Source organism: Meleagris gallopavo, chromosome 6 (assembly GCF_000146605.3).
Source record: "Meleagris gallopavo isolate NT-WF06-2002-E0010 breed Aviagen turkey brand Nicholas breeding stock chromosome 6, Turkey_5.1, whole genome shotgun sequence".
Classification (NCBI taxonomy): domain Eukaryota; kingdom Metazoa; phylum Chordata; class Aves; order Galliformes; family Phasianidae; genus Meleagris; species Meleagris gallopavo.
Genome location: NC_015016.2, coordinates 13702542 through 13728144, shown reverse-complemented (window position 1 = coordinate 13728144; position 25603 = coordinate 13702542). Strand labels below are relative to the sequence as shown.

Here is a 25603-nt window from a genome sequence, read left to right as displayed (position 1 = left end):
ACTTCTGAACGTTAGACACTTCCACATCTGTACAAAGGACGTATTTAGAAGCTAGCTTTAGTTGTTAACTAAGAAAATACCCTGCTCTGAAGTCTCCCAGTGCCAAGAGGGTAACGACACGGCTGGAGATCTTAGCAATTCATATTCCTAAGGCTCTGAATACTTAATTAATTGACTGACCCATCTTTTTTTTTTTTGTTGTTAAGAGGGAGCAGAGGCAATGCCTGCCACACTCACCTGCAGTGTCCCTTCTAAACACTTTACAGAATGGCTATGATGTAGATTCAGGCGAAAGCCACTTTCCTGTTGGTTAGTTTCAAGGTTCTATGGCAACAGTTGACAATTAGAGATGAACCCTGGTGGGAAACAATGAGGGATAAATCATAGCACAGACAAATCCCTCACCTGTGATGTGTTGGCAGAGGAATTACTATTTGCTTGCTGTTGATGAATTTGTGCAAGCTGCTGTTTCTGCATTAGTGCCAGTTGTTGTTGATGTTGCTGGTATTGTTCGGCTGTAAATGCTGAACAAAATATAAAACGAGAAAATACTATATCAAAATATGTAGTGTTGTGTATATAAACACATCTATGTTATAGTCCTTCATACATAAATACACCCCAGCAAGTTCCTAAGAGCCCTAAAGCACCTTTATGGCAGAAAGGCCATCATCCTTCAAAAGGTTTTTCCAAACTAAGCTTCCCTTTGAGCTGTTTGTTTAAAGCACACAGCCTTGCACTGCTCTGCATTTAGCTCCAGACAACACAAAAGGGAGGGGAAGGAAGGAACCCAAAATACAACCAAAACCACACAGAACTCTAATATTAAACTAAAGTTTCACAGGTAGAAATGCAATAAACTGCCACCTTCCATTAAACTGAACTATCTGCATTAATAATAAGGCATGTTTCTATACAAGAAGGGGGAAAATGCACATAAGGCTACATCTCCAGCCCCCACAGATGACTGCTTAAAGGGAGCAAGTCAAAATAGAACATTTGTTTTAATTTTGGCTGAAGACTCTACACTGGACCAGATTATAATCCCACTACAATTCACATTCTTCTTTAAGATCTTGAAGGGTGACCCAGAATTCAGCACATGACAAATCACCTTCATTTTACCGAGCCAGTCCCCCATAAAAGCTATTTCTAAGAACAGCACTGTTAATACACGCTTAAAGGGGATGCCCAATGAAATCACAAGTGTCATTAGTTTATTGATTAGCTTCACAAAGCGTTAAGATCTTTTGTTATTCTCAACTTACAGTTCCTAAACAAAAGAACACCTGCTTTCAATTTCAAAGCAAGTCAAATCTGGAATCTGACTCTCCTTTACAAATTCAGCCAATGACACGTGTTCAAGATTCCCCTTCAATTTTATCTCTGGATTACAGAGATGCTCCCCAGTAAGTACTGTGAGCAGCACTTGCACTCCTACAATGCAAGAGAACTTGTACTTTCAGGAGAGCTCGCTACTGTATGGCAACAAACCCCACCACATCTTGTCCACTAACTGCAATCGTCGCCCGCTCATCTACTCTTTCAGGTCTGCTCACCTTCAGAAAACCTGTTTCTATCAAAACAAAACCATCTCCTGCTTCCAGATACAGGAGAAGCAGTTGTAGCCTACATATAAACATGAACAACAGGTCTAGAAAAACTGCTAAGCAAGTAAGAATTGATATCTGAAAACAAACTGCTGAACATGCTTTTCTCTAGTATACTTGTGATTTTGTACAACATACTGTACAACACTGTTCCAAGTGCCCTTTTTATGCCCTGGAAAAAGTGCTACATTTTTACTTGTACTCTGGTGTATCTGCATTGAAATTCTGAATCCTTATTCAGCTTTTACATTCAGGTGACTACTCTGTATTTCAGTAAGATTCTTCAGCAAGCAGGAATGAAGCACGCTTGTACTGCCCAAAGTGATTCCAATCAATTCCCACTATTCCCACAGCCACATCTCCTTTCAGCTGCCTTCACTTCTTCACCTTCTGAAGTCACGTTTAGGGGGACAACTTAGAACTGACATCCCTTACCAATTCCCTTACAAAAAGAAGTATCCTAGAATTCACAAACTCAGTATTTGGAGTTGGCTGTTCACAATTAAGTTCTACTGTACATAAAGAAAATCACCACCTACTAACAGGCTTTTTTTTTTTTTAAATTATCAGGAAACACAGAAGTTAGAGCAGGAAGCTTTACCACAAAGATCAGCATGCTGAAAGCTAAAGCAGCAGCAGCGGAGGCAAGAACACAGAGATGCTGTTTTGGTACGGGCAGATCCTTCATTTGTATTTATCAGTTAGTGGAAACTTAATTTAATGCTTTAATAGCCCTACAACTCCTCATGTTTAGGGTTCATCTGACAACACTCCTGCTACTGAAGGCTCCAAATATCAGCACTGTATTTTACCCCACAACATGACTGTGCAAACACTGCTTAGAAAGTTTGAGTAAGCTTAACTCTCCAACTGCCAAAGAAGAAAATGGGCAAAAAAAGGTGCATTTCATCTTTGAATTCGAAAATGAAAAGCACCCAGTCATATTTGCACACACCCAAGTGAGACAGATGGTACAGTGACACTTGGGAACTGCCAGTTCCAGGTTTTGAGCTTTAGGTGCATTTCAGACAATGGTTTATAGCCTGCTCCAAACATGCTCCAAACATTTATTTTGGAAGAAACACAAGAAATGAAGTTCTCTGAGACAAGCTATGGTTATTTAGGACAGCAGTTATTTAGTGCTTAAGTGCTTCAAATTCTTCCCAAAGTGACATTTCCAAGGCCTGTACTTTTAAAGTGTGCATCACTGCACTTTGCTAAGCAGCCCACCATCCTGCTGGCTCTTCCCTTCTGCCACACAGAGCAGGCGTGGAAGTGACAAACACCCCACAACAACTGCCACATCCTCATCTGCATCCAACTGCTTCTCTCACTTCTGCTTAAATATCCAGCACCACAAAGGGCAGCCTCAGGACGCAGTGGAACACCTGTGTTTGTCATCCCTGACAGCTCGCCCAGGTACGCCGCTGTGTCTTTCAATAAAGGTCAGAACATCCAGCAATGCTTTCTGTGCCCCTGGCACTGAAGGCAAAGACTCACTAAGTCTTTTCAAAATACCGTTTACAGCTCTATGGGAGATGCACTGTGACATTCTGACACGCCACCCTGAGTTTTACCAGCAACTGTATGGACACCACTGAGAACCCAAACCAGATCACTACTTCTGGAGACCTACAAACCAGGACAGTGAATCTTATCTTTTTCTGCTGAGTCCCACCATTAACTCACTACCACTCTTACTAGGTTTCCTCCAGTCCTGCTCTCAGTCTGCATTAAGCACTCCAGTTCAAATATAAGGTTAATGATGGCAAGGCTTTGTTTCTGAGAATTAGCATTCTCATACAAAAAATGTTCACATGTACTACATGTTTAAGTACATCCACCACTTCACCCTCCCAGATTTGTTTTCTGTAGCACACGGTTGTGGCTGGAACTCAGAAAGGCTTTCTGGTGAGATCCCCAACAAGCACAGCAGTGCGATGGAACCAGGGCTGTGCTGACCGTGTGTGCCTGCAGGCATAGCCCTGAACCTTCCCAAAGTCCTCCAGAGGGTTCAGGTGCATTTTTTTTTTTAAAGCAATTAAAGTAGAATGCACTGCAGGCCAGAAAAACACAGCTGCTCATTATATGTTAACTGTATTTACTGTACAGAACATTTACTTCTTGCCTGCAAATAGCACAGATCTATTTGCCCAGGTGCCAGACTTGGTATCTGGTTTAGCATCACCTTTTCTAGAAAAATAAGTAATTAAAAATACAGCCTCTTAAGCACTTTCTCCTAGAAAGTTATTATCAATTCTCATCTTTCTTCTGTAGAAGAGCCAGGGCACAACTGAAAACCTTTCACCCCTGTCAAAGAATAGTGATGAACAGCAGTAAGTAGACTGAATGTCATTTTCATTCCTAATCCTATGCTGGTCTTTATCTGTCTGCAAAAGGAAGAACAAAGTAGCAGGCAAAAAGAGCTCACCCCTTCCCTCCACATCAATTATCAGCCATGCTTCTGCTTACTTAGAAAAGTACTTCTATACAGTTACACGTTCCTGATATTATTTGACACCCTCAGTACTTCACAGAATTAGCGGAGACAGCCAGCAGAACAACAGCAACTGCTGAAATTAAGAGCTTCAAGAAAAAAAGAAAACTAAAACATAACACTTGATATTTAAAGATGACAAATTAGAGACTTAAAAGTTATTACTTCAGTAGCCCTAGACAGGAATACAGCATTTACAGTCTTCTCTTGCTGGGGCCACAATGCTAATATTTAGGGCATTTTTAGACTGTTTAATACTACAGAATTTATCAAAATAGAGAAAAACAAAACAGTTTCATTCCCTATACAGAACCCAGCCAGATCTTAACCAGCAATGCAGGTAAGAACATTATCACTTCCTGAAATCTGAACTGTCACAGCTAACAACTGCCCGCTCTCCAAGACATCTGGAGTTACTCACACAAGGAGGGCTGCCCAACTCCCTCCCTAACCTTCAATTCTGGGAGCCTTTAAGGCACCATGTAGAGCAGCACCCAGCCGCAATGGCTGCCATCATCCAGTTCTACACTGAGACAAGGCCACAGGAATGGCCCTCACCCACCTGTCAGCAGCACAGCGTTTGCAACAGACATCAAATCTCAGTACATTTCTGAACTGACAGCTGCCAGGATTTTAAGTCACACATGATGCTGTTACCTTCTTCGTTTAACCGCTTGAGACAACCTACACACCTGTTCTACAACAGAGTGCGTGCAACACTTCAGCAACAAACAGAAAATGTATTGTAGCTTACAGATCACTGAAAGGAATCAAAAGAGCACTGAGTCGCTTCGGGAATTTCCAGACAGGAACACAAGGAAAGAAATATTAGTTACTGAGCCTGACTGAATGACTGAGCCAGAATAAATGACTGCTTACAGATTTATTTAATATCTTCTGAGCAACAGTTACAAACCCTGTCAGTAACTCCAATTTTTAACAGCACAACATACAACCAGCTCACTAGCAGCATGTTGTTCTTATCATCATTTAAGTGACTGAGATGCATACTATCTTTCTGATATGTAATTACAATTATTTCTTTCTCAAATTAAGCCACTGAATATCTCTGGATTGCACAATACCTTAACACCTCTCCCAAATGCAATGGGATGCTGGTACTGAAGGAGCCCTGTCCTCAGAGCCCAGACTCACAGAGATGCTGTCAGCAGTTTCATACTGCAGCACACAACTACTGTCACAGTGCTGCCCAGTTTTCCAACAGCACTTAGTGTGCCCCAGCTCAGAAAACCACAGCCTGTGTTTCATTTCTTTGAAATTGCTAGTCCTTCCCAGAAGTGGCTGAAGCCATTTAGGATGGCTCACTGCAGCATCTGCGTAAGGAAGAAATCCCAAAGAACTGCCTTGGCTTTCTAACAGCCACAGCCCCACTCCTGACCACCCCTGCAGTGTTACTGTGAGGTGCCCTGCTTGCTGCTACTCTGCTTCCCTGCTGCAGGAGAATACAGATTAAGGGAAACAGTGACTACAAGAGCCAGCTTCCTATGTACCAGAAAATGTATCCTGGAGAGCAGAAAACATGCGAGTACTCCTGGTCCCTCTACTAGCATCCCCCCTTTTTAACCTGAATGGAAGATGCTTTGATTAAACTATTCAGGAAATGCTCCAAGCCCACCAAGTATCTGAAGAACCAGATATTCAGAGTCATTAAAAAAAAAAAGCAACTGCTTCATAACATCAAGTTAAATATCCGTTCTCATAAGCACAGAGATCATATTGGGGGAAAAACACCTAACAATCCTTGAAGAGGATTCTCTGGCCTTTCAGGCTGAGGTGACAGCCATTAAAAAGGCAACTAATCAGTGAAAAGATGCAACACCACATAACCAAGGCTTCCAAATAATAAAGTTCTGTAACTGCTGAACTGCTGACCTGTGGGGGGGAAGGAGGACAACCCTATCTCCTGTTACAGTATTTTCCCAATAGAAACAGACAAGGGCACCACATCTCAGCTGTATGAGAGAACAATGAGTTGTTACTTACTGTTACTAACGAAGTGCATGCAAAGCGAGCATAACACACAATATTAAGTAATCCAGAACATCACATTTTTGGCTTATGAGAGACACTATCTGGCTTATACTGCCTGGTTAAGAATGTTCTACTGCACAGCAAGTTCTCACCAGTGAATTCAGAAGATTGGAGAAACTTAGAGCCATCAGAGTGATTTAGTGTTTGATGCACCAGGCCCAAAGATGTTTCACTTTCTGAAAAGAAGTTCAAGATTTATTTACTTTAACAAGGCATTATTAAGACACTATGAGAACATGAATTATTAAGCCTCTGATTACTCCTAACACAGCCTTATATTTCAGCCCACCAGAACTTAGCCTCAAGTTCCTGCTGTCAGAACTCTACAATTTTAGAGCTACAAGTTATAAGCTAGATGCCAGATGTATACGTGTACTCCCTACCCAGTGGTAGGAAAACAATCAGAAAACAATGACTAACTAATGCTTACCACTGAAAGAAAGCCAGAAGTGCTTGCTACGCATTGGATCTGGCTGCCCACCATCCTAAAAACCAATTTCCCAAGGAACACCATGGGCTACTTGAGGTACACACAGTTCACTCTACAGTCAACGTGTGACCATTCGTGCATGGAATGCAGGCAAAGTCTAACAATTTACACAAGCCCACGGATCCAACAACTCAGAGCAAGGTCTTACTCCAGCTGACTTCAAGCTGAGCAAGAAGCAGTAGTGCAACTACAGAGTCTCTGCAAAGAGACAAGTGTGCAAATGTTTCACTAAGCACCTGTCCTTCTCCCAGGTGACACCATTTCCCAGAGAAGTAGGTTTTGTTCTCAAGATTTCCTCCTTCAACTCACTCTAAGGTAGGCTATAAACACCTCTACTACTCCCAAAGCACATGTAATCTGGAACTCATTGTTTCTTCAGTTAGGATCTCAATGTCTCAACCACAGAGGGGCTAAGAATGTTAATTCCCCATGGTAATTGAAAGGGGCTATTAAAAGCATCAGTATTTTTTACTGACCAGGATTTCCCCTCTTATAAGAAAACAAGTATCCGGGAAAGGGAAAATAATAAAGCAGACAGCAGTGCAGAACTGCTACAAGAGTTAAAGATGTGAACAGCCAGCGATGGCACGAAAGCAACAAAAAAATGCAACAGGTCCTATTGCTGTGGAATGAGGAACTGCCAAAGAGACTGACAAGTTTCCTTCAGCCTCCTTCCAGGAAAGAAGCGCCTCAGCTGGAGACAGGAGGCAGCAGGGCACAGGAAGGGTAGCAGTTACCCTTCCTGAGAACACTATAAGCACCAGAACTACCAAAAACTAGCAGTGATCCATCAAGCATCATTATGGAACTGAAGACAGAAATGCTACAAACTCTTGGGAAATGAAAGCATAGCTCACCATCCCATTAAGCCCTTCAGTGTGCAAGGACAACTTGCTTTTTTCCTTTTGCACATCTTAACTTGCTTCTGAAAAGCGTCACAGCTTACTGGGATAAATACTCTATGAAATTCCCACATACAAAATTATTGAATACCAACAAACAACATGTAGGTAATTTTCTCCATCTCCAGTTTACAAGAAAGGAAAGGCAAGGAAAGCTACTCTGGATTCCTTAGTGATATTCTGTACGTCTGTAGGTTTGCATGTAAAGTAGCATCTCTAATACCAGAGGTAACTAAGAATTTTCAGAAAGGCTTCTGCCAAAATACACAGGCTTGCTTCCTCTCAAAGAAAGTACTATGAATTCAGCAAAGAGACTAAGCAGATCTGCAGACCTTTCCGAAGAGACACAATTTCTCCCTGAGAAGAATGCAAAAAAGAACAGAATGCATCACAGAAGCCTGGTCTTACTGCAGAGCCTCTCATCTTTGCTAGTAACAGATGTCTCTGGTATGCCCACTAAACACAAGGCTGGGTAGAACCATCTACACAGTACAGTTATAAGGGTCTCAAACTTGAGATTACCAGATGAGACACTCAAATAGCACAGGCAGTCGTTAAGAACAAGCCTGCAGGAAGAAGTCTCCAGAACTTGACGCAGTGTAAGACAACCACCTGCTTGCCATTTGCCTGGCTAACTGGATCCATCGACTCAACAAGGAAAATGAGCTCTAGCGTACACGTGCTTCAGATGAATGTTCTTGGCTACTGCATACTCCAAATTATCAAGATATGCAAAAGCCACGTCTTAAGGATTATAATCTGGACACACAGACTCATCAATAATGGCTCCTTAAGTACTTTTGTTCGTTTTATTCAGAATGAGCATTCTCCCCACTGAAAGACAGTCAGTTCTCCACCAGAATCATGTTTTTGCACTCTTGCCTGCTTCTTACTGGTGCCCTTGGTAATATATGCCTGAAAATCTTTCAATCAGCTTCTCTTGTCAGAAGGTAAAAACACATCTTTTCTAGTTCTTCAGCAAGATGAGAAGGGGCCACCTCTCTTCAAAGGTGGTGCTACTTTTTGTGGCTACTTGATCCTGCTGCTGAAGTCTAACCTTCTGCATAAGGCAAGCGCAGTACAAGCCATGCTTCTACGTAACTCGTACGAGATGTAAACATCCCTTTTTCAGCTGACACAGAAAATCTCATGGTAACAACTCCATCTTCCATACTTTTTTTTTTTTTAAATGCTGAGCAGTTTGACAACCAGTATCAGAACAGCTCCTGCTTCTTGAGGTGCAAAAATCATCACGAATCATCTCCTGGCTCTTTGAGGAAACCTCTCTCCACGTCTTCAGGACAAAAACCAAAGCCTCCTGTAGCCAGAGAAGAACGGCATGTCACAGCACAGCTCTTATGACTTGAGACACTATCTCAGCTTCTTGCCTGTGCTGCCCACGTATGACAGACCTGTCTATAAATGGCTGTGGAACATGATGTTTGACATCAGCATGTCTGAACTGTTCCAGGTGGAAAATGCTCAATTTCTTTAAGCCTCTTTGATATGAAACTGGATAAAGCACATCACGTGATGGAGCACAGCAACGTGGCACCTCTGCTAAGCGCTGCAGAATCTTACCCGAAGGTAAGCAATTTGGCTGGACTGCAACTCAGAGCAGCAGCAGAACACAAGTAAATAGAATGGCACCAAGGTGAACTGCTATATGCTGGTTTCCAACTCCTAATCCTAGATAATCATCATTACACCACATATAAACAGAACATGGCTATAGGAATCCAATTAAGATTGTGAATAATTCCAAGAACACAATCTACTCCATCACACTGCTAACAGATGAATATCCAAAGATTATGGGAACTTGTTTAAAGTACTCAGATAAACATTCAATATTTAAGGCATGCAGATGAACTTCAGTTTTTCTGGAGTATATCACTCCTGTATCTAACACTTAATAAATACACATGAATCTGAACTCCAGAATCTTAAAGCTCCCAGCATTTGCTCATTTTACACTGATAAATCACTTCTATAGAATTCCAGGCACAAATAAACACAATATGCCAGGCACTTATACATGCTTCAGTGCACAGCCTTGTAACTAAACTTGGTACAAAACTCATCACCGTAAATAACTCCACCTCCTTACCTCCATTTAGGAGGTATTTCAACCACCTTTTTAAAGGAAAACGTTCTTAAAGAATCTTTTATATGTACTCATATACACACAGACATGTTTTGAACTCAATCTGCTCATTTTTGTCAAGTCTCATTTCCAGGTATGATGCATTGCCTATCAATGTTTCAGAGAATATTTACAGAGAATAAACTATCCATTGCACAGGTTTGGTTTTCTGCATTGGGCAGATGACACTCCAGTTCTAGACATGGTTTAGTGATATGAAACCTCATTTGAGAGAAGGGCCTGAACTCAAACACCAAAAGCCACACTTAGATTACAACCCCCAGCTTTAGGCCTAACACATTTTCCTGTGACAAGAGTCATGAAAGAAGGGGTGGAGGGCGGTGCTGGGGATAAGGATCTACTCTAGGACAGCACAGAGAGGAAGCATGAAAGAAGGGAGCTGAATAAAGCCATTCAATCATTCTAAAAACAAGGAACAATTTTTAGCAAAGACAAGGGGGTGCAAAGAATTAAGATGAGGAAATGGACAAAATATACTGGTGAACAGGAGGATAAATCAGATAACAGAATACCTTTCAGCAAGTCCCCAAAACATCCCACAATCTGAGAAGTTGAGTATATGCACCTACATCCACCTCACCTCTGTTTCCCAGTTTTTTTTTTTTTAAAACTGTAACTTGAAAGGGAAAATATGATTTTACTCCTTAAGAAACTGCAGCAAAGAACTTGCAAAACTATTTGTTCTTTAAAAAAAAACAACAACAACAAAAAGAAACCCACTTCAGTTCCCTTTCTATAAAAAGGTGAGATTAAGTGACCAAAACTCAAGTTCCCTAGGTTGTATGCTAACCACATACGCACCAGCCTCTCGCTGTAATGAGCCCAATACAGAGATGCTATCCAACAGTCAGTTCCTCAGTTCTGTAAGCTGGGCTCTACAAAAGCCACCTGCCACGTGCTGGTGGGATACACAGGGGACGAGTCCCAGAGCTCTGCTAAGCGTGAGCGCACACGCACAGCACGGATGGCAGTAGATGGGGTTATTTTTTGGATGGCAGATGGTATTTAGTTTTACCATGTCCAGATGAGAATTCATAAGCACACTGGGAGTTTCAACGCAAACATTTCAGCCAAACCACCACATTTCAAGAAATTTAGAACATAATCTTTGTATCAGTATTTAAATCAAAGTATTTTTAATTTTCAAAGTTTAGATATCCCAGGTTAACTTCAACCCCATACAATACTGTTTCTAAACCATCTTTCTAAAATCTTAACTATATATACTAAGATAGTCTGCATAAATTCGAGATGCGTTACACTACTGTTGGCAGTAACTAAGGAAAAGCATTCTGTGCAGCAAAGATAAAAGATAGGCTGCTATCATCAAAATAAAGTATGCACGACCTAACCACATTCAGGATTCTCTGAGCCAAGTTCAGTATTTCTAAAAGCAAGTTTGTCAAAGTAAACGTACCAAAATGTGCTGAACCACTGCTACTTTTACTTTGTATAGAGGTACTGCATGTCTGGGTCCCAGGTTGTGCTGTGCCTGTTCGATTTATACCCCTGTACAGTTTCCTACAGGAGAGTTCGTCATTGTCACTGTCATGTAGGGATGGTGTCCGAGGCCTAAAGTGCCGCCATCTACATGATTTGATATTGACTAGTATCTGACTGAGGTCTTTTGAGAAAGATTTGTCCGAGGTATTTGTTTCTGAGGTATTGGCAAATTGACTGATTGAAGAGTGTTGTGATGAGGAAAGCATTTCCAAATCCAGCTGATGAAATGTATTATCGTAGTCCGAATGCGCTCTGTCTAGCAGCACCCTAAAAGAAAACAATGCAGAATTACACGGTGGCAAATACCAAAGGAAAATACCAAGAAGTCACCAGCTTGTCATGCGTGCTTGGGGAAGATACACATGAAGTAGAAGAAACCACAAAGTTGCTCCAGAACACAGAGCTTTTGAAAACAGGCACAGGAAGCATGACTCTATCTTTAGTGCTTTACAGGAAGTAGTACATTTAGGTTTCTATATTCTAGCTGTTACTGTATGAATAACTGATGTACACCATGGTGGAGCTACTGAGGCACCGCAACATCAGCTGCAGAAGTCAGGTTCGAACATTTCTGGAGTACAATAAAAATGGACACTGAAATGCTTAAGTAACTAAGTGCCTTCTTACAGCAAATTCAATGTAAGTGCTTTACTAACACACATCAGCACATCTACCATCACTCCACAAAGAACCAAAGCTATCACATCCCAATCAAGATGCCACTATGAGCCTGCAGCTCCTAACATCACCTGCTAATACACTAAGAGATTCTAAGCAAACCTGAATGCCAAACCACAATTTTTTCCAAATTATGATAAAAAAAAAGACTGGAAAGCTGACGTCAAGATACCCAGTGTTTATGGAAGCACACCTATACATAAAGCGATTTATAATTGTTTTTTAATCATTACAGTAGATCAAAAGTAAAATGCTTGAATTAACAGACTTGAATTCATTAAGATTTTTGGTAACATTCAGAACTGAACTTTCACTTCTGAAAATTCCTTCCAAAATTCTCCTCTATAGCAGGATTGAACTAAAAAACGTTTTCATCACAAATCTATTATTTCAACCTCCAAACACAGTATGTCTTGAACTACACCAATCACTTCAATATGAAACCACAGCTAAAACCATACGTTTGTTTTCGCCTCAGAATTGAGGACTGCTGACAATAAACAAAGTTGAGAAACTTTTCAGCAAGCAATGTTAAAGCAGCATCTGCTACAAAATGGAGACACTGACCTGCTGAAGAAGCTATCAGATGGGAGTATTTAAAATATGTAATGTTTTGAGGGTTTTTTGTTTGTTTTGTGCATTTTATCTTTGCTCGTTTCAGAGATAACTTTTTTTTAGAGTAATATATTTAACTGTAAGAGTACAGTTATTTTTTAAAAGTAATATATTTAAAGTGAAAACAACCAAAAAATTATCACAACCATTAGAGAGCACTCACCTTCCTCCACGGCCGACCCGCCTTCGTGCAAACCCAATACACCTCTGGGGTACTGTCAGAGTGGTTAAGCAGTATCTGTAACGCACATCTCCTAATCTTCCCTCTTTAGGGCTACTCCATGGCCAGTTGCCAGGTTGGTCTAAATGAGGCTTAAAATAATTACAAACAATTAAACACACAAGTTTTCCCCATCAACAACGCTCTGTCTTATCGTACACAAGGAAGTTCTACTTACAGCATAGTACTGACAGCCTGCTTTCCTACGGAAGGCAAAAGGACCATCGGGATCATTTTCTTCCTCAGCCTCTGAAGAACCAGACAAAACCTGCAAAACAAGCAGGGTGGGCAAGGACAGGTATTAGTTAGTGTGTGAGTTTTATTACTATTCCTCCCCTAACAGGGAGGGAGAATTCTAAAGATCCTACCTGGGAAAGGGGTTCTTCATCCGAGCTGGGGAAATCATACTGATTCAAATCTTTAGCATTAAAGACTGGCAGTGCAGCAGGACTAGTCTGTTGAGGAGTAGCAGCAGCAGATGAAGGTAAGACTTTTGGCTTCTTCTCATACTTTCTTTTGGGCCGAATAACATCGGATTTATCCTGCTGAAAGGAAAAGCAGCAGCAAGTTTTTACACACATCATTATATCAGAGTACAAAAAATAGCTCTGCAAAACTGCTATGTAAGCAAACTAAACATTAACATCTTCACTCTAGCATCTTAATAGATGCAGAAGCAGACCTTTCAAGAATATTTGTACTTCACTTCTAACAACTGAAATGTTTGATACATGAAGTGGAATTAAGCACCATTTGCTCTGTAGCCATCCCCAATAGAACTCCAGTGGTCAAGGTGAACAGCTACTCTGGGGAAGCAGTCCAACAGGTACACAACAGTGCTGTTAGGCTAACGTTCGTAGTGTTTTACACAGTGATGGGGAATCAAGAACCAAATAATGCTTTAAAAGACAGAAGCTGACCTGCTCAAAGATACCGAGAATCTCTGAAAACAAAAATTAAACTTATTTCCCCATGCAGGTTCAAATGCATTTTCTACGTTTCCAACAAACGTGCCTCTTCCGAGCTCTGAGACACCCCATCAACCCAGCATCACTCATAGATGAGTTCACTCCAGCTATCTCAAAAACAGTGTCCTGCTACCAGTGGAAGCATTGATTGACTCGAGTTATCCTGTCAGATCCCAAACAGCTCTTGGAAAATCTTGAGGTACAAGAAATCTGTGCAAGATTCAAATGTGCTTCAGCTTTTCCACTGTTATATGATGCATTTCACATGCTAAGCTGGAGGCACTGTAGATACGTTACATATGGCACAAAGCCAGCAGGAAGAAAACACAGGTTAGGTAATTCACTAACAGATACTTAATGCAAAACCAGGTAGTAAGGTTAGGCTGCGGAGGGACTTGATGGTTTTCAAGGTCTTTTCCAACCTGAGCAATTTTATGAATCTATGAAACGCAGACATACAGCATACTAGGAATATCAGTGGCTCACATGAAAATACACTAAGTCAAGCAAACCTCTGGATTAAAACAGCTGCATGAATTCACAACAGACTAAGAGTTTTATCTTATCTTTACTGAATATCTGGGTAACAAACACAGCTTTGTACAGAATATTCTAACTTCAGGGCCATTATCTGATTAAAATCAATATCAAACAGTGCAAAAGTTTAATATAACTGCAAATATGCATCTGTCTGTAGTTAATCTAATTCTAGATAGAAATTCCTTCTGTTTTTGTCCTGAGGAACTCCATTAGTTTCTAGGTTTTCATCACTCCAACAGAACAAAGCATTCTACTTCCATAGCAGCTCTGCTTGTCTGTTTCCAACACCCTAAAGCTCTCATCTCCCTCCCAGTGAAGAATATTTTCAGCAGATATATCCTAAAATGCCGTAGTTTGCTTATGTCACAGCGTATAACAACCTGTTATTGACATTACTCACTTTAACTTTATATTCTTTCAGTTCCATAGTTTCTTGATGTTTGAAAGGACTGCTGTTAGTCACAGGAATGATGGGAATAGCATAGGTAGGTTTCATTGGCTGCCGCTGTGCCATGACCTCAGACACAATCTCTCCACTGTAATCACCCAAATTATACCTGTAATTAAAAAAAAAAAAATAAAATCACTCTTATGAATATCATAACACTGGTAAACACACACAAAAAACATGCAACAGTTAAACACAGAATAACAGTATTTGCAATTTGGGGCAAAAGGACTCCCAAGAAGCCAGCATGAAGTTCAAAAATGACTGTTGCACACGAGACAAATAGCGTGCAAATTTTTATTGCAATGCCTAGTTCTGACAAACAAGGATAACTGTCCGTTAGAAAATAATGCAAAGGGCAGAAGAGGAAACAAAAACCTGAAGGAAGAACAGGACAAGTTCTTTCCCTCCTTATCTGGGGACAGTGCCACTTAAAAGAAAAAAAGTATCACAAAAACCGTTCAACAGTGAGGCAGAGAGCCTTATTCACAAGCCCTCTTTGTGTAATAGCAGAGCTTTATAAGATGTAGAACCATGAAATGCAATACATTTCAAGACCTGTGCACAGTGCTAATTTGATGGTCAGTTTTAGTAATTGTGTTCTACAGTGTTTTCTTAAACCTAGTGCATCTCTCCCCTAACTCTACTAGACAAGAAAAAAGAGCACCTGATAGAAAAGACAGAGATACCCAACTTGCATTCCCAAGAACTCAAACAAAATAAGAAGTTTATTTTAGAGCTTTACAGTACCGACTCTAAACATCTGAAGTTTTCAAACACAGACACTTAAATTTGATAAGTCCATTCAGATTCTGAATATCATCTGCCTAAAAGAACAACTCCACATTTCAAATGCGATTCTCAGTTCATTGTGAAAGTGACAGCTGAGAAAGTGGAGCGTTTGGTCTCCTGCGCAGCTGTCAAATAGGATGTCAACAGAAACACAAGTTGGAAACTACTCACAAAACAGTATGTTACACTGAATGAAATGCTGTTTGTCTTCTTCAGGGGGATACTCGTTAATCTACACAGTTAAGAAGTTTAACATATCAATTTCTAAAGGAATTTACCTGACGCTATGTTCTTCCTTCCTACATGACACACAACATGAGATGCAAATGCTTGAATACACATGTAATAGAACAATGCACATTAATGTAACAGGCAGCTCTTTCACGATGAGTGACTCCCTAAATTCAATTTTGCTCTTCAGAGCCATAAATGAAAATATGCTATATTGTTAACAGCAGAAAAATTCAAATTTTTATTTTAAGATAATCTCTTGTATTTTATAAAATATTCATGAGTATTGAAATCTACAGCAGTTTTCCAAAGCTTTTTGTAGCACATTTGCAAAAAAAAATGTTACCTCTTTTCGATGATTTCCAGTGTTAAATGCAGCAACTCCCGCTTGCTTTTTTCCCTTCTCTTTATCATCTCCAGGATGGTTACTGCACGACTCAGGTCTCGACGCAGTTTAAGCATCTTCTCATAAGACGCTTCATCATTTTTTCGATTCTGTAGATACAAAGTGTTTTGTGTTTTCCCACATCATTTAAATTATATAATCTGAGCTAAAAGTAAATTGTAAATATCTTTTTTTTTTTTTAAACCACATGCTAAAACAAATGAAGAGAAACAGATGCAACTACCACTAAGCTAAAGCTTCCTGCCATCACAAGCAGGTTTATTATCTGATTTAGAGAGCAAAAAACTACTAAATACAAACTTCCTTCAATAGCTGGTCTAAAGCAGTTAATTTTTTTTTCTTGCAAATTAAAAGGGAAAAAAACAAGCAAACAAAAAGCCAACTTGTATTACTTTACACTACTTAGCAAGTTTGTCACTTTAGATAAGCTACTTTGAGAGGGAAGAGAAGGAAGAGAAACAAGTGACAGGGAAGCATTAGTCTACTTACTTTCCTTGTCTGCATCTTTTCTGTTCGTCTTCTAAAAGCAACATAAGGATCATTAGTGCTGGAGCCATCTCGCTTCTCTTGTTTCACTGCTGGGATAAGAGAGGGCCCTCGACAGTTTTTCCTCTTTTTAATCCAGTACTCGTATACTTCTCTGATCAATTCATCATCTTCTTTCAGCAACAGCTTGGCCTCTTGCAGGCTGACTGGCTAAATGTAAAACCCAGTATGTCATTGTCATATGGCATTACAGACAATGCACGTTTCAGATTTTTTATTCAAAGCAACACCATACCTGCTGACCGCTGCCCTTTTCTAGTCGGTCTATCATCTCTTCAAATTGCAAAGGAGAGATATCCATTCTCTTCTTTAACTTATTGACAAAGACCTCATCTTCTGAATCCATGTCATAATCCGGCTGCTCAGCGTCCAAACTAAAAGCTGAACGACACAAATTAAGCTCAAGTCACTGTTTTACTACAGAAGTGTTCCATTCTAATAGCAGTGTCTGGAGTATGTGCCAGATCCTTCTGAAGACAAAGCCAAAATAACATTTGAACACTGCTTAGAAGTAACACCTGCCTTTTTTACTGAAATAAACTATATGACTGAAATTAAGGATAGACACTGATATCTAATTGAGCATGCTTTTATTAACTAATGAAAGCTTTACACTGTCCAAAACATTCAGAGTATTCGACCCCACTACTTTTAGGGAGAACTTGCTGTATTGGTCAGACTTCACTATCATCTCACGTTCTACAATTTCAAGTTGTAGCATCCATGTCAGAAGTTAAGACTGCAGCTTAAATGCATCTAAGAGGTACTCCTAGAGAACTGAACGCACAGTGCATGAGAGACCTCACAAACCTTCTCAATGACTTTTGTGATGTAAAGGCGTCAGACCAAACTAATCCAATAGCATGGTCTACGCACTGTGGCAGGGGACCTTCAATTTTAAATCATGTATCACAGAACCGTTCCGTTTTTCCACAACATCCTCTCAAAATACAGCATCCAGAACATCCTTGGTTCTCGGCTTCATGCAAACTGCTTTGGCTTCTCAGAACTATCAATTTCTTAAGCATGCGTTTCACACTGTGAGAAGTATTACTTGCTTTTAAAAAATGCAGTTGAACGTTGTCATAGCAACTAAGAGACCTCTAATAGATAAGTAAAAGAAGAGTGAAAAACTGCACCTTAGCATCAGCATATAAGACTCCTAGTATTAGTCTCTCCATTTGCTTATTAAAGCATGCTGCTCTGCTACTTCAGCTTATTACTGAAGATCAGACTGACACAGAAGCCTAACATAAAGCCAGTTAACAAGGCATAACTATGCCTATGTATACACACAACAGATTATCAGAATTTAAAAAATAACAACACCACATGACAGTTTTGCAATATATTTTATAACGTTTTTGAAAGTTGTCCAAAGTAATGTGTTCATGTCAAGGTCCACATCCAAGCAGAGCAGCTGCTACGTTCCAACACCAGCAGCATCCTAACATATATATAACTCAGTGAAACTGCTAGAATTCAAGTATGAACATGAAGACAAAGAAAGACATCATCTTATTCTTGAAGAAGAGCTAAATATTCCTCTGAAAGGGTATGACAGAGGAGTGCACACTACTTAAATGCTGGAAAAAATAAATGCTCCAAGCCAGATTTGATAGGAGCTCAAGAGGCATTTAAGAGTGATCTCTAACTGCTGGTAAAATAAAGTTCCTGGTATAGACTCCAACAACTGCTTTACTTACGCTGTATGTGAATCAGCTGCTTTGGCATTTTAAATTCTCCAGGATATATAGATTCATAGTATGCAATATTACTTTCTGCTTCTGGGACTGGTATAACCATGTTATCCCTCTTCTCTCCATATACTTGTTGTGCTGAGATAGCCCGTTGGAGATGATGTTCCTATTTAAAAAAATAAAAAAAAAAAAGAAGTCAACATTAAAAAAGCTACGAGTGTATTTTCAGAGCTCAGACTTTAAAACACACGCCCATTTCCTTACAAATGTCCCATTCCCAAACCGTGAGACCGGACATAAGAAACCACTTATCCTGTCACTCCAAACACACTCTATCAACTTGTAGGTTCTTCCAGTAGGTGGAGCCCTCTCTCCTACACAAACATACCAGACTTCAGTACTGAGCTAAGCCGCATGTTCTTGGCACACCACCCTACATAAATCCATACTTAAGTATTTCTGGAAAGGCACTACAGATGGATGAGACACACAGACTGTAACAAGCACCTGCAGACGGATATTCACAGCAGTTGTTTTCTGTTATTTGCTATGGCCATTTGTCAACAGCAATGACAGAAAAACACAAAGTAGGCCAGCCATCATCTTCTACTATGAAGATAAACAACTGTTTACCCTTCCTGTTAACCCAAATGGGCAATTCTTGTTTATCACAATGCTTTACATCACCCTCCTTTTTCCCCTCCTAACCCATCAACGTTTAATATTAAACTAAAAACCACCGCAATGAGAATAATTTGCTGTCAGAAAACAACAGCAGTTTCTCAAGCCTAAAAGTAAATTGCATTTGCAACTGCTACTGCAGTCTGAGTAACAGTCAGCAATACTGCTGAGAACCTTCTAATGCTACTATTGAAATGCACTCCATCTTCCCTGCGAGTCTGTCAAGACAGCAGGCAGTAACAGCTCAGCCTGTGTACATCAGCAGCACCAGGCGCACACAGTGTTCGCACACACATTACGAGTGGCTTATCTGCAGTGTAACACTGAACTTCTTCCGTAGCAGCGAAGCACCTTTGTTGCTTTCTGCATTCAAACTATTCTTCCCAGGTGCCGTAATCCAATGCAGCACCAGCTTTGCCCATACTGCTATCAGTGGGATGCTATAATGCTGGCTACTGAAATACTGACACCAACAGCTACAGCGGAAGGGCAGGGGGAGAGGGCAACTGATCCCACAAGCAAAGCAAGAACCCACCCGTGTTCAGCTGTATCACTTTATTACAGCTCTTTCAGACTCCAATTTACTCCTCTTCAGTACAACACAAGCAGTTAACACCTTTCAAATAAACTGACATTAGAAACTGTCAAATTAACTTTATTTTAAACTGCAAAGCCAAAGCAGAGCCTCAAACTAAAACCTGCTGCAAGATGTAGTTCTGTTGCAAGAACTCACAGGGGTTTTAGCTCATCATTTCCTTCAAAAAAGCTGCAGAGTTTGTTCACGTCTGTCCCGTTAAGCCATCCTTTTATGAAAAGAGACCAACTGTGGTAACATGGCAGCACACAGTCACAAACAAAACTCACTGGACTTTTTTTATCCTCTTGCATTTGATAAACCTCAGCCATGTGGGAGATACAGCAACTAAAGTGAATTGTTGGGTATGACTTTCTTTTTTAAGCACAAGAGACTCCAATCAGAACCTCCCAATCCCCCAAATTATCATGTTTGGACAGAAACTAACAGGGACAGTGCACCTTGCTTCAACATGTCAGCTGGTTGCTCGTCCACCTTCCTCCTGATAATAAACATCAAGTGTGAAAAGAACTCTGGAAGCTCATTTTTCAACACAAAAGCATGTTAAAAACTACAGCCAACCAGCCTATGACAGCTTCCAGTTTCTATTCTGTATTCATTTTCCACTGTGGCTGCACAGCTGATTCCTCCCACTCAGATGCAACACTTCATTCATCTGAAACTGGAGCCTTCTGCTTAGAAGTGCAGCAGTTACCTCAGTTTGCCTGAACAGATCTGAACCAAACAGGGCAGCTGCCCTTGTTGTTACACTGGTTTACAGACACTATAGACCAAATCATCCCCGAACCTGGCAACAAGCACTTCAAGACAGAGCTCTTCAGAAACCCAACGGATCTTTGCCGTTGATAATCTATGTCCACGTACCGTTTTCCAACCAGTTACACCTTCCCTATAGCACCAGTTCCAATGGCACTGTTTCTGTTCGTTGCATAGCTGAATGAAAGACCAAGTCAAGTGCAGCTATCCAGCAGGTCTCAGCTGGCCACAGAAAGAAGCTGGACTGGATTAGCCTGGTTTCATGTCTGAAAAACTCCTGTTTTTGTTTACAAAGAGACTAGTATTTTCCAGGTGATCACTGGGCCACACACTTTCTGCCACCCACACCTCCCACAACATGCAGTGAAGCTGGCTGGTCACAACCCCCCAGCTCCCACCTTCCTAACAGTACTGAAAGCAGTGTCACTGCAAGGCCTTCCCCATCCTCTGGTGTGCCACCTGTCCTTCACAAGTTCTCAAAGAGCTGTGAAATTGTTTCTGACTGTTTCTTCAAAGCCCCAGTGTGAATTTTCGGTGGCTAAGCCAAGCTCCAAGGCTAAAGCCATCATGTCAGAAGGAAACCTGGGAACAGCTGGCTACCACAAGGTGTGGTCTTGTCCCCTCACTGCCAGTCTCTATTATTGCTGCCTTGCACCAGGCTGATCTGTGACAGCTGAGAGAAGAGAAAGGACAGAGCAGCAGCTCTCCTGTTGTTCTCCCCAAAGCAATGATGGCTCCACTAACCGGCTCTGGGAGCAGGATGTGAGGAAGAGACACACAATCCCCTCTGGCAGCAGCCAAAGTTGCTTAGCTTCATCACTGCATAAAATTTGTCCTTTTAGGAAAAATAAAAAATAAAAAAATTCTGAGGGCAATAAAACCTAACACTCATGAAAAGCAATGCTGGATAAGCATTTTCAACAGCTCAGCATCAAGCATAATCAAGTCTTCCTCTTAGCACAAATACAGTATCCCTTTCTTAAACCACATTTGCAGCTAACTGCTTACCAGCTTGTTCCTTTTTCTGAGACAAGCCTTTCACTTTCACGTATTATTTGTTCCAACTCCCCACATGCAGGTTCTCGTGCCAACTGATCCTTCTTATCAAAGCAACACTGGAACAGTGTCTGTCTTATTAGTACAATCCAGGCCAAACTAGTGGAGAACACAAGTCAGCAGTTCCTTCCCTCTGAGTTTGCTTCCCTTGAATCTTTCATAGATCCCCTCTGTTTAACTAGTAGTTACTGAAATGTACTTCTTTCTACTATTGTTTCTTTATACAAAGTTGTAACCACAAAGGTGCCTTATCCTCACTGAAATGCCTTCTATTTTTACATTAGCTATGTTCAGCCCAATAGGCTCACATCCAGGAAAGCTTCTGTCACACTTGCTTCCTCTGCCTGACACGAAGGAAACACAGCCTTGGGAGTTGTGCTATGCGGCCCATCTGATCGGCTGCTTTCAGAGCAGTGGCAGCTTTCCTCAAACCGCATTCCTTCTGTTTGGTGCCGACACTGATGTTCGTCCAATCCGTGTATGAGGCCACTCAGTGGTCAACCAAAGCCAAAAGTCTCCCCCCAGCCCAGTGCCCGTCAGGTAAGCTCCCTGCCACGGCTCACCACGAGGTCAGACAGCTCCAGAGCAGAAGGGCTGCAGCAGAAGCGCACGCCCAGAGGGGCAGCCACGAAACAGCTTTGCTTCGTGCAACCCCCAGCCATGAATGCGGCACTGCACCCTCTGGATGCCCGTCCAGAAAGGTATCTGGGCAGAATTCCAACACTCACCACTGCGCTTCAGGTTACTCTGCTACTTGTTTAAACAAACAAAATAGCTATTTCCACCTTTTTTCCTCCCTGGTTTTCTTCTAATTGAAGTCTACAAAGAAGCCCGAACAGCAACCCTCCCTCTGATTACTGAGAACACAGCAAAATAAGATGTAGTCCATATATTTTCTAAGCTAAATTAGCTATGAATACCATCCTTTATTCCATAGTCTTCCTTTCTATTAATTCCTAAGATACAACATTTGTCACTTACATCCACTTTCACTGTATTAAGTACGGCAATTATGCTCTACAGTACCAGAGAGCAGATTTCTCAGAGACAGTCTAAGGCACGAAGGCAATACCAAGGGCACCCAGCAAAGCGGGATTACTGCAGCTCACGGAGCAGTCGAGCACAACAGAATTGCAATTTCTGTTCACTTCTGATCTGAGGAGCAACAAGACCTCTCTCAAATGATAATGCAGGAACACAAGTGGAATTCTTTAGAAACTCATCTGAGAGCTGAACTAAGCAGACGGTGGTAACTGGGAACAAGCACTCTTCACTTCCTTGCTCCTTTTGGTAATGCCCAGCAAGTTTTAGGCAATAGGACCGTTAAATTCCAAGTTACAGTTCCTCACAGAAAACCAGCGCTAACAGAGCACTGAGATTACTTTGACACAGCACTCTGCAACACACCTTGGAGGCTACACTCTAAGTACGGTAACCAGAAGGCATTAAGAATAAATAAATAAAAAAAAATCTAAGTGACACCACCCCATCATTAATAGCTATGCCAAAGGAACATAATGTGGTATTATTACATTACTGCAGTAGGAGAGAGTGCGTCTCCGTAAGAATGAAGGGAAAAATTCACTGTTTTCTAATTTGACTGCATAATTCTTCTAACACTTCATTCCAGAGCTCTTTAAAGTATAATTTAAAGGCACATTCGTTTGCAAAAACTACCAGAAGAGCCAACTCTCAAGTCTACTTTGTAGAGAAGAGAAGCTCAAGGAGGAAAGAAGTCCCCAAACTCTGGAAGTCTACAGGAGGATCATTCCCTTTGCTGGAGGAAGTGAGTGGGGCAGAGGGGTGAAACCACACACAGCCACTGGAAGAAGTTTTAAAAATGTTATCATTATGAAAAGGACACATGAACACACAAGAAAAAAAAAAAAAAATCACACTTCACTTAAATACAAAAACATTATAATGAAGATGGAACCAGAAACATCAAAAGCTGTAGATCTCATCATGCCACCTGACAGTTGATGAAGTGGTGTAAAAGCAATCTGATTTCAACCTGTAAGGTGAAGGCTCCCAGTTGCTAAACTCACCAGGACAGCACTGCTCCTGCACCTTGGTTATCCCAAGTCACCATCAGCAAGTGCACTTGTCTAAGGATAACAGAGCACAACACAGCTAAAGGCTACAAAATCCAGCCAAGACCACTCTGGTCTACCCTGTAACACAGGTCAGGGACTACTGAGACACCGGTGTGCCCACTGCATGCACCATGCCCTACCCTCACCCCTCTGTGAGCTGCGGGGTGCACGCACTCTGGCTCCTCAGCACAGGAGGAGCTCAGTGACTTGCATGCACAGTCACGGAACGTGGCCTCAGAACAGACTGTCAGCCTATTCTAAAGGAAATTTGTCCATAAATTGAATCCAATAATCTATTCACTGAAGGAAACAGAAAGGAGTACACCAACCTAACTGCCTCACTCAACACCCTCTTGCTGCTAACAGCTCTTGGTTGCTCTGCAACAATCATTAGTTTACATAAAAGATTGGGAGGAGCATAAAGAGTGACCTCGGAGAATTATATGCATAAAAATAAAGCTTATCAGTTCGGCCATACGCCTCCCCTTACTTCTCCCATCTCTTCTTGGGCCAAGGCTCAGTGATGCATTTCTGTGGCACTCCAGGAGGCAACTCTGCCACTGCAACAGGAAGGGCCCACGCAGGGACGGATAAGTACCAGCAAAGCTGCAAGCAAAGGCACAAAAAAAAACAACAGACTACAAAAACCAGTGTATAACATCCATCTTGGATCAATGCAGACCTGTCCAGAGATGCCCCAGGTCTCCTTTGTATGTTTCTAATATTTAAAACAGCAAGTGGCTTCAGCAACTTCCAGTAGGAGAGGAAGCAAACCCACTCACTTATTCATAAGCAATAAGCTTATTACAGAAGCAGTATCATGCACTTTCCTTTTTACTACCTCACATGCATATTCAGTCACACACAACACACAAAACAACAATAACATTCTGATAACTTTGTTTCCAAACAACTGCTGTCAAAGAGCTGCAAAGTCACCCTTGTCATCCTGAGATACACCGATCTATGAGTTGCAGAGATCTGATAATCTTTTATAATGGCAATGCAATAGTTATGCAGGCAAGCACATAAACTGCCATTCTCTTGCCTCCAGATACATGAGCATCATGTAACATGCTGGGGCAATATTTACATTTGGCCACAATAAGAACACGATCAAAATGGGACACAAGGGCTGTGGGAAACAAAGCAGCACAGCGATGTTCCCTGCTCTCTCTGTGATGGATCCTGAAGAACACCGTAGGTTTAGAAAAGTAAAGTCTGGTCAACAAATAATTGTTAAGCTATCTTCCTGTTATGGGTACTTGTGTGTACAGATGTCAGGTAAACAACTCCTCACTTTGACTGAAGCTGCACGATCTCTCAGTGCCCTGAGTCATTCTATGCAGAAGAGAAATTTGTGCTCGTTACTATGGCAGAGCCTACAAACGTCCCTTTGTATTCCAAACACGGTGACTATGCAGATCACTTCTCTTAATCAACGGATGTCAGTCTCATGAGTAGGCAATTAGAAAGATTCCACTAATTACTATAATAATTAGATCACTGCTACAAATCCCAATTTAAAACACCTGCTCAGTGAAATATAATCTAATTTGTACTTTAAAAAAACACACATGTATTTGTAATTAACAAACATCTCGAAACCTTGGTCATTCTTAGTATTTTAATCTGGAATACTGGTTAAAAGTGAGGTCAGCCACATTCTTGAGCAACTTCGTCTACTGCTTTCCTGGTGCTCAGATCAGGCACTTTCAGGAGCACATACAGAGTTCAAAGCAAGCTATGAGCATGCCTCTGTTCAGCAAAAACACGTAAGCCAGCTCAGTCTATCTCCTGTGACTTTACAACACAGCCATGTTTCACAGGACCCAAGATACAGCCACACACCTGAAGTGCCCTTCCTGACCACAGCTCGCTGATTGTCCCAACTGCATCGTTGTCATTTCTGAGTCTGTAACACACCAAAGCCATTTCAGTGATTCATGTTGAGCAGAGCAATAAATGAAGGATTAGAAAGGGTATGTGATGATGCTTTGAATGCGTATTACTGAAGTAGCCAAGAGCATGACCTCCACTGCTCAAAATCAGAC

General features: G+C 41.2%; 1 protein-coding gene across 5 annotated transcripts in view; it reads right to left on the bottom strand.

Annotated features, from left to right (window-relative positions):
• Positions 1 to 18552, bottom strand: part of EPC1 (enhancer of polycomb homolog 1) — a 21235-nt gene extending 2683 nt beyond the window's left edge. The window contains exons 1-12 of one of the 5 annotated variants that reach the window (XM_010712475.3): positions 18372 to 18552; positions 16901 to 17046; positions 16609 to 16815; positions 16060 to 16208; positions 14643 to 14799; positions 13103 to 13279; positions 12913 to 13002; positions 12678 to 12826; positions 11136 to 11488; positions 6252 to 6335; positions 406 to 524; positions 238 to 324 (exon numbers count right to left, since the gene is read on the bottom strand). In XM_010712475.3, coding sequence (XP_010710777.1) covers positions 238 to 324; positions 406 to 524; positions 6252 to 6335; positions 11136 to 11488; positions 12678 to 12826; positions 12913 to 13002; positions 13103 to 13279; positions 14643 to 14799; positions 16060 to 16208; positions 16609 to 16815; positions 16901 to 17046; positions 18372 to 18471 — 1818 coding nt within the window. In that variant the 5' untranslated portion in view covers positions 18472 to 18552. The remainder of the gene's footprint in view (positions 1 to 237; positions 325 to 405; positions 525 to 6251; positions 6336 to 11135; positions 11489 to 12677; positions 12827 to 12912; positions 13003 to 13102; positions 13280 to 14642; positions 14800 to 16059; positions 16209 to 16608; positions 16816 to 16900; positions 17047 to 18371) is intronic. The other 4 variants (XM_010712477.3, XM_010712479.3, XM_010712478.3 and 1 more) reach the window with 4 other exon arrangements.
• Positions 18553 to 25603: the final 7051 nt, after the last annotated feature.